At 41.4% G+C, this 19623-nt stretch overlaps 1 protein-coding gene across 3 annotated transcripts in view; it reads right to left on the bottom strand.

The window, feature by feature from the left end:
• The window catches only part of PLA2G12A (phospholipase A2 group XIIA), a 56729-nt gene extending 42495 nt beyond the window's left edge, over positions 1-14234 (bottom strand). The window contains exons 1-4 of one of the 3 annotated variants that reach the window (XM_072623937.1): positions 13334-13426; positions 12541-12604; positions 9168-9244; positions 6372-6537 (exon numbers count right to left, since the gene is read on the bottom strand). In XM_072623937.1, the coding sequence (XP_072480038.1) occupies positions 6372-6537; positions 9168-9244; positions 12541-12562 (265 nt within the window). In that variant the 5' untranslated portion in view covers positions 12563-12604; positions 13334-13426. Of the gene's footprint in view, positions 1-2973; positions 4255-6371; positions 6538-9167; positions 9245-12540; positions 12605-13333; positions 13427-13871 lie in introns of those variants that run through there. The other 2 variants (XM_072623938.1, XM_072623936.1) reach the window with 2 other exon arrangements.
• Positions 14235-19623: the final 5389 nt, after the last annotated feature.

Here is a 19623-nt window from a genome sequence, read left to right as displayed (position 1 = left end):
ATATATAACCTATATCAAACTGCTTACTGACTCAGGAAGAGCAAGAGAAGGGAGAGAATTTGCAGCACAAAATTTAAAAAAAAGTTAAAAATTGTTTTTATGTGTAATTGGAAAAAAATTTTTTTAAAAAGGAAATTAACTAGTTCCTTTTTAAGCTGCCCAATCAGATGTTTTATCCCTCACAAAATGCAACATCAAAACTAGTTATATGTTACATCTTTTACCTATTTGAAAAAAGGATCGTTTGATTTGTTCCAGAGTTTTAAAGGAGTTTGGACTGACAAGCAATCAAACAAAAGTAATATCCAGTCATTTAAACACATGGAGGCTAAATTTAACTAGTTTACTCTAATGATCACATTCCAATAGTTTCTGTCACATCTCACTTTGAAAATGTATTAAGCTCCCAGCAGGGAATGGTCTTTTATCCTCTGAAGATAGCTGTCTCCTGTCCTGTTCTGGCTGACACACAAAACAATCAGTTGTCATGGTGTTATCTTCCAAGTTTCTAGAGGTATTCATATACAGAGTCCAGCTCCTCAACTGACTTTGAAAACAAAATCTTCACATCCAGTTTTAAAAAAAAATCATTTCCTGAATATCCAAAACCTCCCTTTCTTTTACCCAACTATCACTGAGAATTTAGTCTCCAATCTTTAACTAAATAAAAAAAAAATCACCACTTTCATATCACTACAGAGCCTCCCTCACCAAAGTGCTCATCTCAAGTTCAACAGCTGTCACGGGAGCAAAAGCTCAGACCAAGAGCAAATCAAAGTTCTTTCCTATACCTCGTAGTGTCAAGCAATTTTGGCTGTGCACTCAAACAACAAGCTGGACTTGTGAATGTCAGAACAGTTGACTAATTTCCTTACAGGACACCACTTGGCTTTACTATTCTAATCCTTTCTATGTTTGCAAATATTAAAACTTCCTTGCAAAGACAAATAAACCCCCTTGGCCTACACAAAGTAATCTTATTCACAGAAAGTATAAAATGAATTCAGTAAACTTTACTTCTAATTCCCAAAGAGTTCTGAACAGTGCCTATATTTGAGCCAGTATCTAACTCCCCAGGTAAAACCTTTCCTGTTTAAAAGGTAACAGTCAGGGTATAAATATAGATTCTAGCTTCTGTTAAAGGTCTCATTATTTTTACAGTCATATCTCATACAGGGCAAGGTCAATGTCTTCAGGTCATGCCCTAATTAAATCACTTACTTTCTGTAGTTCTGGGGTAGCTAGGATGGATGGATACAACACTGGCCTGAGGTCAGGATAGACATGAATCCAAATCTAGCCTTAGACCCTTACATGACCCTGGGCAAGTCACTTAACCCTCTCTCTGCCTCAGTTTTCTCAACTATAAAAATTGGGATAACAATAAACATCTCTTTCACAGGGTTGCTGTGAAGATCAAATGAGGTACCTGTAAATCACTTAGCTCAGTGTCTGGCACAAAGAAGGTACCATGTAAATGTTTATTCCCTTCCCTTTTTGTCTCTCATCTACATTAACTTTTACCTCAATCCATATTCATCTATGACTATAGAGTTCATTAGCTGCGTGACGTCAAGCAAGCCACTGAAACTGTCCCCTTAACTGTAACATAGTAACACTTGATTACATGATTTCTCGGGTCTCTTCCAAATCTAAATTTCATAAATGTGTCAGGGCTGGCCCCCAGAGAGCACTTAGTGTCACACACGGCTCAGTGGTGTAAAATGATCAGAGCTAGAACTCTGGTTCCCCTAATCTAAGTTGTGATTATACTAGACTGATTTCACTAAGATAAACTAAAGAAAATCGGCCTCAATACATGTTAGTCATACTGCTCTAGAGTTCTATTTCTATATGCGTGCCCTGGTAAGTTCCCTGGAGTACTTCCAAAGCAAATTCCCCTTCTCATATGACTGATTAGGCAGAACCCCAATAAGCTTATTGAGTGACAGCATTATGTGGAGAATGACCATGGATTCTTAACCTGAAGTTCATGAACTTGTTTTTAAAAATACTGTGATAACTGTCTTTCAATATAAGGAATTTTCTTCACAATCCTATGTACTGTATTTTATTCATTTATAAACATTATTCTGAGAAAGGCTTCTGACACACAAAAAGTTAAGAACTCATGCCTTAGGGGCAGCTAGGTGGTACAGCAGATGGAGCACTGGCCTTGGAGTGAGCTCAAATCCACATTAGACACTTGACACTTAACTAGCTGTGAGACCCTGGGCAAGTCACTTAACCCCAATTGCCTCACCAAAAAAAAAAAAAAAAAAAGAAAGCAAGCAAGCAAGAACTCATGCCTTTTAGACCAAAGGTTCTCAAAACATGAGCTACCACAGACTGAACTATTAAGGTTTTTATCAGGCTATTTATTGTTTTGGCACGAATTGGTCACTTGGGCTCCATTAATGCCTTCAAAAGCAGCAGCATCATTCTTGTCTTCCCCTTATCCCTTCTGAGGGGGTGAAATGCTGCAAGAGGAAATGAATAATCCACAAAGGTTAAGAGAAGGAATTTTTGATCCCATGAAAGTGATTCATGGACCAGTGGAGTCTGTCATTATTAGAAGAGAAGAAGCAAACAGCTGAGGTCAGACATCACTGAAATGCACCAAGACACCCGATGAGACATTAAGGGAAAATTGTAGGGCAATGACAGCAGGGAAATACTTGACAGTAACCATTTCCAAGACCCTATTTTATGGGATAACTTTTTAACATTTATATGAAACATATAAAGAATCTTGAGTGATGAGACATGAACAAGTAATTTCTATAGTAAATAAGAGATTTATAACATTTCTCATATTACCTACAGACTTCCTCTCCTACCTTCTACTATCAAAATAACAAAGGAAAAAAATGATCTAAATGGCAAACCAAATTTTTATTAAAGCTAAGATTAGTGTGAATTTATGATAAAAAATATTAATGGAAATAAATGAAGAATGAAAAACCCAAGATGTAAGTTTATAACATGGCTTTATATATAAGTATATTAACACAAGCAACTTAATCATTAAACCCACCAGAATCCATTCTCTCTCCAAATTAGACCTCTAGGCAACATGCAAAGTGTTTAGAAACATAGACATTTACATTTTATATTCTTAAAAGAAGCAATTCAGCAGACGTGAGTGGCTGTGCTTCATGTTCTTGTTAGATCAAGTGTTATTCTTAGAAGCTTCCTTAGGAGGATAATTCTGAGACCTGCCGTCAGCGTCCTCTAAAGGTGTACCTGTTTACACTTTCAATCTCACAAGAGAAGCAGATATGCACTAGATACATGAAAACCTTGTCCCTGAGCCTAAACGTGCTTTAACTATGGCATGGCTTGGTTAATATGCTAAATGTATTGCAAAAAGGAACAGACGGCATGCATTTAATGAAAGAAAAACAATATATTTAGTTCCTTCAAAGCATCAAAGTGCAAACACTTACGGTTTTATAGTAAACTAATCTTCTTTCAAAGTAAGGTTTTCCTCCTTTATTATCAGCCTCAGTTATACTGAACTTTAAAATTTGACCTACTTTTTCAAGGGAGAGAGGGATGTCGTTGCAAAAGAATTCTGCAGTCACCTGCTTCTGCCTTTCCAGTTTGTTTCAGTTCCTACAGTCTGTCTCGCTTTTAGTCACAGCAGTTTGGCACATTAAGGCAATAATGGTAGCATACATGAGAGTGCAATGATACATTTTTACAAATTTGAAGGTGAATGCGTGAAAGTAACTCCTCTTAACATAGTGCTTTAAGAGTTCTTCACAGAGCACTTTCCTCACAAAAAGCTCATGAAGAAGGCACTACTATAAATATCATCCTCACTCGACCGGCAAGGAAGTCAAGGCTCAGAAGGTGAGCCCAGAGCCATAAAGCAGGTCAGAAAGACTGTGCCCACAACTCCACAGCCTGACAAGCCCATGCCTCCTGGCTCCACATTCGGGGTTTTTTCTATCACACTGTGCAGCCGCTTTTTAAATAGCAGAGGTTTTAATGGCAAAAGAAACTTTCAGGTTCTTCTAAAAAAAAGCCACTGACAAAAAGCAGGCAGTTTCACCCAGTCACAGAACACTGGATCTGTCAACAGTGGGACTCCTCTCTAGCTGCAGGTGCTGCTGGTCAGAGGCCTCTTTTAAAGGTCAGTTTTCTCTTCATAGCGGCATTTACAGGCAGCTCTCTGACTGTCCAGGTACGGCTTACAGCCTAAGTGTATAACACCATCGAACAAGAGCTCCATCGCCGATTCACAAGCTGCAGAGAAGCAAAGACCGTCACTGCAGGGAAGGCCGGCAGAGCCTTCTCACTTCTACACTGCACAGAGCACAGCAGCACAATGACCCGGACACGATTCACCGTGAATGTCCCTCTCCTTGTTTGTCTATTCCCACGTCCCTACATGATGACCTATTCATGTAATTCACACATGATCCAAGGCCATTTTTAGTAACACTCATGTTGTCAGTCACTATTCTTTCCACTTTTTCTATGAAAAATATAAAAATGAATGAAGGTTGTGCGACACATCTATGTGATACGTTTTTTACGTTTCAGAGTGAACAAAACCAGAAAGGACACAACAACAATGCACTCACTTAATGGCTTGTAAGTGCTCACATATAAAATGTTTTTAAGTTATACTAAGAAAATTCTTTAAGTAATTCCAATTTTTGTTGAAACATTTCATTTTGACAGGAATCAAAATTTTCTTTGGAGGTTTTTAATTAAAATAAATATTCATTAAAGAATTTGGAGAACCTACATAACCATTTACCATGTGACACTAAAGCTATAGTAAAAAAAATAGTTTAACAATTGCTTTCTATTTCCAAGTCCTGGTAAAGCACATGAGAAAAAGAACTACAAGCTTTGGCAATGGTTTGTGGTCATGTAAAATTGATATTGTGCTGCTTGCCTTCTCAAAAGGTGGAGGGGAGGAGGAAGGGAAAGAATCTGGAACTAAAAACTTTTTAAATGAATGTTATTTTCACACGTAGTTGGGAAATATTTAACAAAACATTTTTTTTTTAAAAAAAGAATGACTTGTGTCAAGTGTCCTCCATGGCGATGTACATGCAGACAGTATCAGGGGATATGCACCACAATAAAGCCTCCCCATGGTCAGATCTGACTGCTGCCCCAGTCAGGCATGGACCTCAATGTATTAGTAGAGTCATCCCTTGACGGCACTACCCAGATCAGTCTCCTCAGCCCCACAAAGACTTTTTTCTGATCAAGCTTCCTAACTTGCTTTAACAGGTGTGCAATCTGGTCAGGGCCAGTGTTTAACCGTGGGGAACTAAGATTTATTTCAGGAACGGCAAAGTAAAGGTTTTCAGATGAATTTCTGATCCCTGTTCTCCCAGTTGCCCAACTTCCCTCCTATACCTCTTTTGTTTTTGGTTAATGTAAGTATTTTTAAAACACCCAGACCAACCTGCTTTTTTTTTAACAGAACTGTACGGAACAGTAGGCCTACAACAAAGCTATAGTGAAAAGGGCTTCTGTCACTGGTACTGGAAGCTGATTGTTACTACTGAGAATTTAAAGGGACTAGTGATATGTGCCAAAAAACGGTTAAATCAGGACTTTTGACTGTCAGCATCATTGCGAAAGCACATAAAAGTGGGTGACACTAGCATTTAGTTTAGTAAATATGAATTCCACTGAATCCAAGGAGCTTGTCAATTTTTTCCACCTCTAAAAATGGGTCCAGCATTGAAGGTTCACAGGAAGCCGAGATGTGTTGGGACATCCCAGAAGGTGCATCATCAGCATTAAAACTATAAAACACACTTAGTTCTCAAAACTGCATTACAGAACTACATATGACCCACTGCCTCTAGATCTTTAAAATAATGCAGCCATTTAGAACCCCTGTGCCAAGCCCTGGTTAAGCCAGCACAACAATATGACAATTTAAGAGACAGTCAATTTGATTTCTGTCTAAGGATTACACCAGGCTGCTGATTTGAGTAAAGAAATAGGACTAGAACTTTACAAAAAGGGTAAAAATGAATACTATCATAATACTTTTTGATTTAGCAGATCTATAAATAATGTATAAATATTTTACTTCATTTTATTTTTTCTTTAATTCTTGAGAAAGCTAATTTCATCTCAATAATTTGAGGAAGAAAGCTTTCCTAATTCCAAACACAGAGTCAAGGGGGCACTTTCAAGTTTGTAGCAGTGGGAAAAGGAAAAAGTATTTGGGGAAGGGGCTTAGGGAAGGAGCTGTAGGAACTTTTCCTGAGCTCTCCCCGGATCTTTCTCCACAAACGCTATCCAATTAAAAAAAAAAAATCCACAAAAAATCCTAAACTTAAAAACCTTTTCTCTCCCTCCAGTGCCCGCCCAACCATCTTTACCTTGCACATTCTGTGCTAGTCCCAGTGTTTTCTGTACTTCTCGGCAGATCTTGGAGAGACAAAAATGGAACTGCTCGTCACAGTCATTCTTGGTGTTCCCACAGGTCTCATAGCATCTGTCATGATGATTGCAGCACTTTGTTACTGAAGGGATGCCGATGTTAAGCTAGAAATGGGGTTTTCACAAAGGTTAGTGTGTTCAATTCATAAAATTCCAGGTCTCTCTGCCTGGAAGATGGCACTCAGATAGTCTGGCAAAATAAAGGCCAGGTCTTATACACAGTAACAGGCATAGTGTGCGATGACTGACTTTGACAGACAACTTCAAATGCTATCCACATTCAGAGAAAGAACTGTGGAGTCTGAATGCAGATGGAAGCAGACTATGTGCTCTCCTTTTGTTGTTTTGTTTCCTCTTTCTCAAGGTCTTCCCATTGGAATTCTTCTTTACATCATGACTAATGTGAAATATGTTTAATACGAATGTATAATGTAGAGACTATATCAGATTGCACACTGTCTTGGGGAGGGAGAGGAGGGGGAGAAAATTTAAAACTCAAAATCTTATGGAAGTGAATGCTGAAAACTAAAAATTAATTAATTTTAAAAAATGACCAGGATTGGGGATGTCCATCAATTGGGGAATGGCTGAATAAATTATGGTATATGAATGTAATGGAGTACTATTGTGCCACAAGAAATGATGAACAAGAAGACTTCAGAGAGGCCTGGAAGGACTTATATGACCTGATGCTGAGTGAAAGGAGCAGAACCAGGAGAACTTTGTGCACAGCAACGACCACAGCGTGAGAGAGTTTTTTCTGGTAGACTTGGAATTTTGTAATAACGCAAAAACTTCTTATAAAAAAAAAAAATAAAAAAAAAATAAAATCCCAAAGGTGGTTCTCAAGGCAAAATGCCTTCCACACTCAGAGAAAGAAATATGGAAGTCACTCACAAAATGTAGCAGATCATGTTTGTATATGTGTATGTGTTTGTGTATCATGTTCTGATTTATTATACGATTTCTTTCATTTATTTTAGTCTGACTACATAGCATGACTATAGTGAAAATATACTCAATAGGAAAGTATATGTAGAATCTATACAGAATTGTATGCAGTTGTGGGGAGGGAGGGGGGTAGTGGGGGGCAGGTGTGGGGGGGATAAAATCTCAATTGTATGGCAGTGATTGTTAAACATTAAAAAATAAAAAATAAAAAATAAATGACCAGGATTGTTACAAATGTCTTTCAGAACCTGTACATGGTTATCCCAGGAACAGAACGTGCACCTTCTCCATCATCACTGCTGTCTATGGTTCTCACGACTTTCTCAGCTCTCTCCTTCACACTTCTTGGGTTGCCAAGACACCAACAGCTCCCAGACATCTGCCCCCAGCAGACCCTGATTCCCCTGGGCCCCAACCTCACCACTCTCAACATAATCATCCACCAAAAGTTAAAAGCAAGGGTCCAGCCACTCTAGAGAGTGGTCTGGAACCATGGCCAAAAGCTCAGTGGATAAGGAGCACTTCTGATTCAGGAAGAGAGACCCCTCCCCCTCCCAAGAGGGCAAAGCAAACACAAACATGCACAAATGTAGTCTGGCAGCACTTTTTGTAGTATGAAAAAACTAAAACAAAGCAGGTGCTCCATAACTAGAGAAGAGCTGACAAAATTATGACATAGGATTATAAAGGAACATTAATGCACTAAAGATATAATAAATGCTAGATGTGGAAAAGCCTGGGAAGATTTGTATGGAATGATGAGGAATAAAAATAAAAGAACCAAGAGAAGAATTACAAAATAATCACAATAATGTAAAGGAAAGAAAATTTTAAAAAACAAGAATTCTTTTCAAAACACTAACCAATCATGACTTCAGAAGACTGTGAGGCAGAGACATGACAGACATTTTCAGTGTTGATTTGCTTTGCTTAATTATATTTGTCTGTTGCAAAAGAGGGTGTGATGGGGGAGGAGCTTGGAAGACACAGGAGGTAGAGAGGAAGAGAATTATTGGGTAGTGACACAGAAGAAGGAAAGAAGGGAAAGAAAAATAGAAAAAAAAGGAAGAAACAAGAAAGTCAATAAAATAAAAAATCTTCAGATGAAAACAAAAGTTAAGATGGGAACAAAACAGGGCCACCTGTGTGATTACAGTGTCAAATACACACCTAAAAACACTTTATACAATGACATGGTTTCATTCTTTGCATATCAAAACATTCATGTTTACTGTTTGTCAAGTTCTAAATTTTTTCAAAAAAAAAAAATTAAAAAAAGAACAAAGCAGAAAGTTTCCAAAGCAAGATGAAGGGAATAAATTTCTCTGGGGAACCAAATGCAGGTGAAGGTGATTCTACAAAGTTGTTTTAACATCACTGAAAACTTCCCAGATCTAAAATTCCGGGGAGTGATACCTTGTTTTTTCCCTATTGCAATGTTGCCTTCAGCCCACTGTTCAGCATTTCAGAAGTGACACTAGAAGGTGTCATGTTTTCTTTCTATCTACATTTTCTCTATGCAGTATTTTGTGCACCACTAAGTTACACATCTGGAATGTTAACAACAGTTCAAACTGTGTTAAAATCACTAAGACTGACATGTTCAATTACCATCAACAATTCAACGAAAAGACTGAACAATTTAATTACTATCACAACACGTACTACAAGTATCCTAAAACTTACAACTATACAGATGGCTATTCAGCTGTCAAATATCTGGCCTACTCCACTTTTATGTAGTTGGTTGCAACATTTAATAAATAAAAGCTGATAACACTTACATGAACACCAAACACAGGAGAGCCACACCCATTTGGAGGGGAAGGTTTATAGCCGTAGCGAGGGACAGGCTTAGATCCTATAAAACACAAAGGACACCCACCATTAAGTTTTAGTAACTACTTTACAATGACAAAATATAAGCGTAAACTCCTGGAGAAGGGCTGCTAGAAATATATAATATATAAAAACATGTACTTATGTGTGTTAACATACATACACATATTTTAAATTTTATTTTTGGAACAGTAGTTTATTACAAAGCTTTAAAAACGGCTACTTGCATGCTTAGTTAGTGAAAAACTGTTTTTGGGCTGATGAATCACTCCACACTTTGGCCAAGCCAGGCTACTATACTTAGTATTTCATCTTTCTTCTCTATCCGTTCTCACAAGCTGACTCCATGGCCCTCCCTTCTCACTTCAGCCTTACAAAAACCTTTTTCTCCTTAAAGATTTAGAACTGAAATGGCAGTCTTCCCTCATCCTCCCAGTGGTTAGTGCTTTCTGCTTCCTCAAATTACTTTGTACTTACTTTAAGGAGTTTCCCTACATTTAAAGCTCCTTAAAGGCAGAGAGGATCATTTCTGTCTTTGTATACCTCATGCCTCGCACATAGTAGTAATAAACGACTCAGCACAAGCAATGAACATGTAACTGTCTGCATGCCTCCTGGGTCTGTCTACACTTTCATTTTGTGGAATCACAAATCAGTACAGTGTCCTCTGCTGCATGTGGTAAGACTTTCCTCACCTCCCTAGCTATAAGTGCCTCTGCATCCAAGGTGATTTGTATGTGTCTGGTGTGCACATGTTTGTATGTACATATCTTGTACGTATTTGCCTTTGTATCCCCAGCACTCAGCACAACACCACCCTACACATAGTAAGCCCTTAATTTTGTGAGTTCATTGAGTGAACACAAAATACACCCTATACATTTCTACAACTGATACTAGACACTATGAGATTTGTTCTTCAGAACATCAGGGGAATGGCAGTATCCTTTCTAAAAGACCAATTTAATTACATTCAACAGACTACACTAAGGTGAAAGTTTTTCAACAATCAGGAATTGTTTCATAAAGATCTTAGATCTGATCATTCCCATGTCATTTCCACTTTTCACCCTCATTTGCCCTGTGTCCTGGAGCCTAATCCTTCACACTGGTATCCTGTATGCCTAGAACACATTCCCTCCTAGTTTCTGCCTCAGAGAATCAATCCCTCACCTCCCTTAGGTGCCACTTCCACAGGGAGCACTACTGATTCCCCCAATGCCAGTGCCTGCCTCTGTCCCTGTATTTCTTCTGGATAGACACATATATAGTCATGTTGTTTCCTCCAATAAAATGTAAGGTCCATAAGAGCAGGGGTTGTTTCATTCTTTGCATTTGCCTAGCACAAGGCCTACACACAACAGGTGTTTAATAAATGTTTGTCGACTGATTGGGTACCTTTTCCGAAGTCAGAATTGGAAAAAATGAATGGGTGTTAAGGATAGTGCATGACCCTGAAATTTAAAATTAAGCCCAGAAGCTTTATTTATGTCATCTCATTTGATCCTCATAACAACCCTATGAGGGAGGTACTATCATTATCTCCAATTTACACATGAGCAAACTGAGGCTGAGAGGTCAAATGATTTGCCCAGAAAAGGACGTATCTGAATCCATATTTTTCTTGCCACCAAGTTCAGTACAATATCTGCTGCACTATCTAGCCACCCTTAAAAGTGTAATACAAGCAGTGTTATTAATAGTAATAAAATAAATATTATTTTGTTGATGAGGAAACTGGGTGTTTGAGGCAGGATGCAAAGAAAAAGATACATATCTGTCTCCAGGAATGGTAAGCAATGAGAGGAAAGAAAGCTGAACTTGAGGTCAGAAAAACCTTTGTGACCTTCAAGCAAGTGCAGCTGTGAGAAATACAGTACCTCAGTTTACTACTGTGCAATGCTGAGGCTTGGGTTTGGAGCGACAGGTCTAGGATTCAAAGCAACCTAACCTCTCTGGGTCTGTGCCTTCAAGAGGGAGAGAGGTAGAGAGAGAGGGGAAGAGAGGGGGGGAGACAGACCTATGTACCTCATAACAAACCCAATTCAAGTTGTACAAGAAAGAGAAAAAGAATACTAAATGTATCCTTTATGAGAGTAAATTAAAGATACAAGGAGCAAATATCTTAATATCTAGCACAACACATTTTCTGCAGCCACATAACATTAACAAATTATAAATAACCCTCCTAAGGATTACAGCTGGCAGGCAGCATTAGGAAGGATTTTACTTGATTCAGTTCATGGCATGTTTCACTGTACACAACCCTTGATTTTCCCATAAGTATCATCAGGAGCCCCCTATCTTTGTTAGGTTCTTAATAATGTCTTTCAACCACTAAACTAACTAGGTGAAGAAGCTGGCCAATCATTCCTAGAGGATGCCTCAGGAAACATGATCACCAGAAGTGTTTATTTTTAACATTTTAAGATTTCCTAAAGTAAAGCCAGGACACCACCTCATTGAACACTGAAAAGGTCAAGTGATTTTGTAATAAGATCCTGGGGGAAACAGTGAGTCATTATTCAGACAATTGGCAAAAATGTTCACCTACAAGGACAATGGGATGAGCTGGCATGAAGTCTGGCCCTCTGACTCTTACCAGCTGTGTGTGGATGGGCAAGTGAAGATTTCTCAGTGCCCCTACACAACTCAGACTATATAACAGGAAAAGCTGCTGATCTGCATCCCTAGAGACAGTTTCCATACAGGGAGTTCCCCACCCTGATGATATAACATTAAGTCCCAGTCCAAAAAACCACCAACCTACACTACAGTAGCACTGAAAACTGAATACAAGGTTAGGCACTCTGGAAGGGAACTCAGAAGCCAGTTAAGTGCAACTCCCTCATTTTAACATCACAAATAAGGATTTATTAGCACTTACTACATGCTAGGCACTGCACAAAAACAAAAGGGACACAAAAAAGGGGGAAAAACATGCTCCCTGCCCTCTATAAGGTCACATTCTCATGGGGAAAACAATGTGCAAATGAGGAAACTGAGGCTGAAAAGGTTAAGCAATGGGCCCTAGGTCATACAGGCACTAACTGGAAGGGTCATGATTGGAACCTAGTTCCCCTGGACTCCAAATCTCCAACTCTTTCCAAGGCACCACAAGTTCTCCAAGTCCGATGCCCCTTTGGGTAGTTTTTAAAAAAGTAATTAAAGGCAGGAGTGGAATTGGAGATGTAGAATTTTGTAAATAATGGTAGATTTTATTCTCTGTGGATCTATACTTTTTTAAAAAATCCTTTATAAGGGACAGATCTCTGGAGAAAATTCTACTTAGTTGTGTGACTGAGCAAGTCAACTCACTTCTTGGCTTCAGCTTCCTCATCTGTAAAATGGAGTCAACAATAGCCTCTAACTCCCAGGGTGGCTGTGAGGATCAAATGAAATAATGTGAGGAGTGCTTCTTTGCAAACCATAAAACTCTGCATAAATGCTAATTTTAAAAATTATTACATGAAGGAACTCCATGCAATATAAAAACAAGACATCAGTAAAAATCTATTTAAAAAGTAAAATAATACAAAGCATTACGTGTGCAAAGCTGATTATAGATCCTTTCCAAGGCTACAACAGGGATGGGCTCTCCTAAAAGATTCCCTCAACAATCAGAAGACAAAATTCAACCAGAGGATAAGCTTTTCCCAGCATCTCCCACCCCCAAAGAACCTTTTATTATTGTTAACAATCTGAGTCCAGCTTTCCCTCACCAATAGGGCCCCTTGAATACAAGGGCTGTTTTCCTAGGGACCCAAATTAGGCTAGGAGGGGTCATCAACCTTTATGTTGTGACATGGATCCCTTTGGCTGTCTGAAGCCAACAGACTTCTCAGAATCATGCTCCTAAAAGCATAAAATACACAAGGCTTACAAAGGATACCAAATTACAGTGAAGTATAATGATTAAGCATTTTTTAAAACTCCAACTGCATAACTTAGCATCAAGCAGGGCTGACACCTCAGATGACCGGGTGACGCTCCCAGGATTTTATTTACGTGTACGTGTGTGTAGACATCATACGGAGAGACAAGATAAAGTGCGTGACTGGGTCTTTCCTGCCTCCCCCTTTCCGGACCCTGGCCTCTAGTTATTTCTCACCTCTGCCTCTTGGCTTCCCTCAAGTCTCAGGTAAAATACCAGCTTGTGTGAGAATGAATGCTTCCCTGGACCCCATAGCGCAGGTGTCTTCCTTCACCCCACGCGGACCTCGTGGGGACCTTGGATCAGAACCGGAGCTGAGGTTCTGGCACCCTGGCACCGGCCCCTGAACGCATCCTTGTGGGCGGAGTCCTCTGCGGCCCCGGCGCTGGGCTCACGCACAGGGCGGTGCGGGGGTCCAGGCGGGACCACTTCAGACGTTACATATATGTACACACGTATGTATGCACACATGCATATGTACACCACACGCACACGTGCACCTATGTGACGTATACACGCACACACAAGCATGGTACGCGTGCACATGGAACACTGCACATGCGCACACATGACGCATACATACGGACACGTCCAGTCGTTTCGGACCCTCCCTGACCCCGCCCCGAGTGCTCTTTACGGTTCGCCATTGCCCCGCCCGGCTCAGGTTACAGAGAAGGAAGCTGAGGCCAGCGCCCCGGGTGCCCGCGGCCCTCACCGTCGGCGCACTTGTACTGGCACAGCCCGTCCTCGCCGCCCAGCAGGTCCAAGGCCGCGTTCAGGTACGTGTCTATGCGGTGCACGCCGTTGCGGATCGTCTTCAGCGTGGCCCTCCAGTCCGTGGCAGCCTCCTGCGGGCAGGCCCCGGGGGCCGCCCCGAGCAGCAGCAGCAGCGGCAGCAGCGCGGCCCAGGCCGGCGGCCCCATCGCCGCCTCTCCCTCCGCGGCGGCCGCGCTCCCGGCTTCAACCGCCCGGCCCGGCCAGCTCCATGCCGCCTCGGCGGACAGCGGGCGGCCCCGGCTCCCCGCGCCCGGCGCGCGCCCCTCCCGGCCCAGATGACGGAGCGCGGAGACGGAGGCGCCTCACCTGGCGCTCGTGCGGCGTCATCCTTCTCCGGCGTGCTCACGTGACGAGCGGCGTGATGACGTCGGCGCGCCGTGCGTCACGGCGGGGCGGGGCGGGGTGATGGAGCGGGAAGGAATAGAACGGGTATTAGAAGAAGAGAGAGAGAGACCCCTGGTGCGCGGTGAGAGCTCTGAGCTGGGGACTGGACGGCCGCGATTTCGGAGGACCCAGAGTCACGTGCTAGGACCCGTGTCCTGGCGGGGGCGGGTGGTGGCTGGGCCGGCACGTGGACCGCCGAGGCGGCCCTTCTTTGTTTATTCATTTTATTTCTCTCCTTCCTTCCTTCCTTCCTTCCTTCCTTCCTTCCTTCCTTCCTTCCCTCCTTTCCTCCTTCCTTCCTTCCATCCTTCCTTCCCTCCTTCCGTCCTTCCTTCCTCCCTCCTTTCCTTCCTTCCCTCCTTTCCTCCTTTCCTCCTTCCTTCCTTCCATCCTTCCTTCCATCCTTCCTTCCTTCCTTCCTTCCACCCTTCCCTCCTTCCGTCCTTCCTTCCTTCCTTCCTTCCTTCCTTCCCTCCTTCCGTCCTTCCTTCCTTCCTTCCCTCCTTCCTTCCTTCCTTCCTTCCTTCCTTCCTTCCTTCCTTCCTTCCTTCCATCCTTCCTTCCTTCCATCCTTCCTTCCTTCCATCCTTCCTTCCTTCCTTCCATCCTTCCTTCCCTCCTTCCCTCCCTCCTTCCCTCCCTCCTTCCTTCCTTCCTTCCTTCCACCCTTCCTTCCTTCCATCCTTCCATCCTTCCTTCCTTCCTTCCTTCCTTCCTTCCTTCCTTCCCTCCTTCCTTCCTTCCATCCTTCCTTCCCTCCTTCCGTCCTTCCTTCCTCCCTCCCTTCCTTCCTTCCCTCCTTTCCTCCTTTCCTCCTTCCTTCCTTCCATCCTTCCTTCCATCCTTCCTTCCTTCCTTCCTTCCCTCCTTCCGTCCTTCCTTCCTTCCTTCCCTCCTTCCTTCCCTCCTTCCTTCCTTCCCTCCTTCCTTCCTTCCCTCCTTCCTTCCTTCCCTCCTTCCTTCCTTCCTTCCTTCCTTCCTTCCATCCTTCCTTCCTTCCTTCCTTCCTTCCTTCCTTCCATCCTTCCTTCCATCCTTCCTTCCTTCCATCCTTCCTTCCTTCCTTCCATCCTTCCTTCCCTCCTTCCCTCCCTCCTTCCCTCCCTCCTTCCTTCCTTCCTTCCTTCCTTCCTTCCTTCCTTCCTTCCTTCCACCCTTCCTTCCTTCCATCCTTCCATCCTTCCTTCCTTCCTTCCTTCCATCCTTCCTTCCATCCTTCCTTCCTTCCTTCCATCCTTCCTTCCTTCCATCCTTCCTTCCTTCCTTCCTTCCTTCCTTTCTTCCTTCCTTCCTTGCATCCTTCCTTCCCTCTTTCTTCCTTCCCTCCTCTTTCTTTCCCTCCCCTGTCTCCTTCCTTCCTTTCTTTCTCTCTTTCTTTCTTTTTGCTAAAAAGGAAACAAAGAGCCCCCTGCTCCTGTCCCAGCATTAGCATCCTCACCTGGCTTCTACCTAGACCTTTCACTTAGTTCCTCTCTTGTTGAGCTCATCCGTTCCTGAGATTTTAATGATAACCTCTCCTCTGTTAAATGTATTTCGGATTTAAATTCCTGGGTTTATCAAGACTATCTGGCAGGTTTCAGTAAGCTGAAAAGGCCGCCGCTGTAGATCTCCCTGGTTGATTATTTATTATGGAATGAATGAATAAAACATTTATTAAGCACTTACGATGTGCAAAGAACTGGACTAAGTCATGGGGGTTACAAAAGTAAGACGGTAGGAGCTCACATTCTAGTGGGTGATATTGCACATATGGAAGGTTTTAGTTGGAAGTCAGATGGAAAAGCTCCATGGCCTTTAGACCCCTTCTTTAAAGTCATTTTCTTTGTTAAGATCCCATCGTTTTCTGATGTTGAACCATTTGATAGGCCTAGAACTTTGGGGATAAGTAAGTACTTTCTTTTCTGGGTCTTTAAGTAGCTGTGGATGTAGCATCTGCAGGAGCAGTTGCCAGGTGGCATCTCTACCAGGGCTGCTTCCCATGGTGATGGCTAAGGGCACTTGGGCTGGAAACAAAGTCATTGCAGAGGCTCTTAAGCTCAGGTCCTGGGCTGCCCCTGGGCTGTTGAGGATTGAGGGGAGATGGTGATCAAAATGGTGGTGGCAGTTGGACATGGTGGCACATTCTGCCTCCTGTCTCTCCCTCAGGGTGCCTTTTTACATCCGTTAAGCTGTTTTTTTTTTTCCTGCCTTGTATGTAGAACACATTTGGCATTACCAGATGATAGCTCTGAGGGATGGGCCAGAAGAAGGAATAGTGGTGTGGAAAGTACTGCCACTTCCAGAGCTCCTGTGCCTATCTCTTCCTCAGGATGCCATGATGCTTTAACTAGGGTCTGCCCTGTGTATAATGGATAGTGAGGATATTATTGACAGAACGTTGGCCAAAGGTTGGACTTTTATTTATCCACAGCAGATTCATTAAATGGCTCCAGTCCATCTTTCTAGGTCAACTGAACATGACTCCCCTTCATGTATTCACCATTCTGGCCAAACCAGAATGATGAATTGATTGATGACTCAAGACTTAACTCAAGTGCCAGTTTTTACTTCTCCAAAGGGCCTTCCCCAACTCCCCCTCCCCCCGCCCTCCCCCACCAATCTCTGAGTGCCCTCCATTCCTACACAACTGTATTTATTTTGTATTTTCTTATCTATAAACCTGTAGCTTCCCTACAGCAAAATGTGTAGTCCTTGATGGCAGGGCACTGCTTTGACTTTTGCTTTTGTACCTTTCTTTCTTAGGGAACCTCGAACAGTAGATAGCTGACCATGGAGTCAGGAAGGCCTGGGTTTGTCTCATCTCTGAATAAATACTGACTTAAGAGACTGAGCAAAAGACTAAACCTCTCAGTGCTCCAGGCAACTCTGTAAGCTGCAGAGAAAGCATGGTACCTGCATTGGTAGAGGGAGGTGTTTTGTTTTTTTAAATTGGGAACTTCCTGAAATACCTGAACTGAATTTGGAGAGTCCAAAATATTTCACATGCTTGTGTGGTACATCACATTTATTGTGGTAAAGTCATTTAAGTTGAATCCAACTCTTCATGATCCCACTTGGAGTTTGCTTGGCAAAGATATTCAAGTGGGTTTGCCATTTCCTTTTGCTCATTTTAAAGATAAGGAATCTGAGGCAAACAGGGCTAAGTGACTTGCCTAGGGTCACAGATCTAGTAAACGTCTGAGGCTAGATTTGAGTTCTGGTCTTCTTGACTTCATCTCTGTTTATTGCACCATCTAGCCAATGTGGGGTCATTGCCTTTAACTCACCTGCATAAAGCTGTTCGTTAGGATAGAACAGGGGTGGGGAACCTGCAGCCTCAAGGTCACATGTGACCCTCTAGTGCAGCCCTCTGACTGAATCCAAACTTCACAGAACAAATCCCCTTAATAATAGGATTTGTTCTGTAAAACCTGGACTCAGTCAAAAGGCCCCAGCCAAGGACCTACAAGGCCTCATCTTTATGGCTACCATGTCAGCCAGGCTTACTTCTGGTCACAACCATTACCTAACTAAATCCTTCTTGTATTAGGTTCAACCTAATTCTAGTAGGTTTCATTTTCCCACTCATCCTAACCTGTATCACCTATGTTTCCCACTTTTCCTAGATGATGCCACCTTGGTCCAGTGAAGAAACTTGTGTTCAGTGTTTCCTTGTCAATTAATCCACTCCTTAAAATAAGCCACTTTGCATTCTCATCTGCCTGAATCAAAATAGCTTCCTACTTCTCACCTGTCTACAATTCACTACTGAACAGTCAAAGTGAGAACTACTTCCTCACATGTAATCCAAGTAATTTTCCTCCCCACAAAAGGGTAGAAACAAAAATGCAAAAATAACCCTAAAATGGTGATTGTAGATTTATGCTAAAGTTGCATTTTGATAAATATACTGTTTGACATATATCCACGCACACACATACATATACAAATATATACATGTATACATACATGTGTGTGGATATGTGTATATACACATATACATATATACACATACACACATACATACATACACACACATCATGCTACTTTAAAGACAAATCTCCTGGAGGTTAAAGACTAGCTGTCTTCTCTATTTGGTCCTTAACATATTATGTGTGCCCAATAAGTTTTGATAACATTTGACTATGATATCCCTGAGAGTTGTAGTAGAAACAGTCACGGATTTTGAGTAAAAATACTTGGATTTAAATCCTGGCTCTGCAATTGACTGCCTGTGTGACTTCGGGCCTCAGTTTCTTCATCTATAAAATGAGAGGGTTGGACTATATGACCTCTTATTTCCAGGTGTAAATCTCACAATGCAGTCCAGATGAAAATATGAATTAAAATGAATTATAGAACAGAACCATGTTAAAGTAATGAGATGCAACTTTTACTGATTGCAATGTAATATATTAACTTGGGGTTCTGGGAAATGGAATGATTATGCAATCACTACCTGATGTCTCAGTGTAACAGAAAATCAACAAAATACAACTGATCAAGGACGTGATAAGTCAATTTTTAAGCTTTCTTTTTTAAAAAATTCTTCTTCAAGTCATTGTGCTTGTATTTTTGTGATGAATATTGGTTAGAAAAAATGACAAGTGGCAAAAGAATGTCTTCCCCATTAGTGCCTGGCACAAAGTAATCATTTAATAAATACTTGTCAATTGATTATTATTTATCTCTTCATAATTATTGTAGCCTGTTTGTCCTCTCACCACCACTGTACTTCAGTTACAATTGTAGTTATTCTCCTTTATCTATAGTTTTAAGAACCTTTCAGAAGCTCGTGTTTCTTTAATTTTTAAATTTGATTTTTTTGTCTTCTTTTCTACTATTTCCACATGTTCTCTCACCTTCTGCCCTTAAGAATCACATTTCTTTTCCCCAAAGTTAGAAATTATTTTAATGATCATACACCAAAAACCACTTGATAATATTTAGTTTTTATAAGGAAATAAAACTATGTTGTCATTCTACCATTTGCCCACATTGCAAATTAAATTGTGAAATTTTGCACATTACAAATTTCTGGCCTCTTGTCAACTTTAAAGAAGATATGAGACCCTATTAAGTTACATTAGCAGGTTAGGGTTCCCATGTGAGGCTGGAAAATAAAGCATTCTTGAGATTAATCAAGAGATAAATCCTTAGAAGAGTTTTACCCATTTGAAACTAGAATACTCTTGTACAAACAATGCCAGGAATCCGGGTAAATTCATCTTTAAGGAAACTTCCCCTTTTCAATTAGACAAGAGTTATTATCAACCACCACTTGAACTTACTGGTCCACAGTTATATGAGGCAAATCTGAACTAACC

Source organism: Notamacropus eugenii, chromosome 7 (assembly GCF_028372415.1).
Source record: "Notamacropus eugenii isolate mMacEug1 chromosome 7, mMacEug1.pri_v2, whole genome shotgun sequence".
Classification (NCBI taxonomy): Eukaryota; Metazoa; Chordata; class Mammalia; order Diprotodontia; family Macropodidae; genus Notamacropus; species Notamacropus eugenii.
The sequence above is the reverse complement of the archived record's forward strand: the minus strand, read 5'-3'. Positions and strand labels throughout refer to the sequence as shown.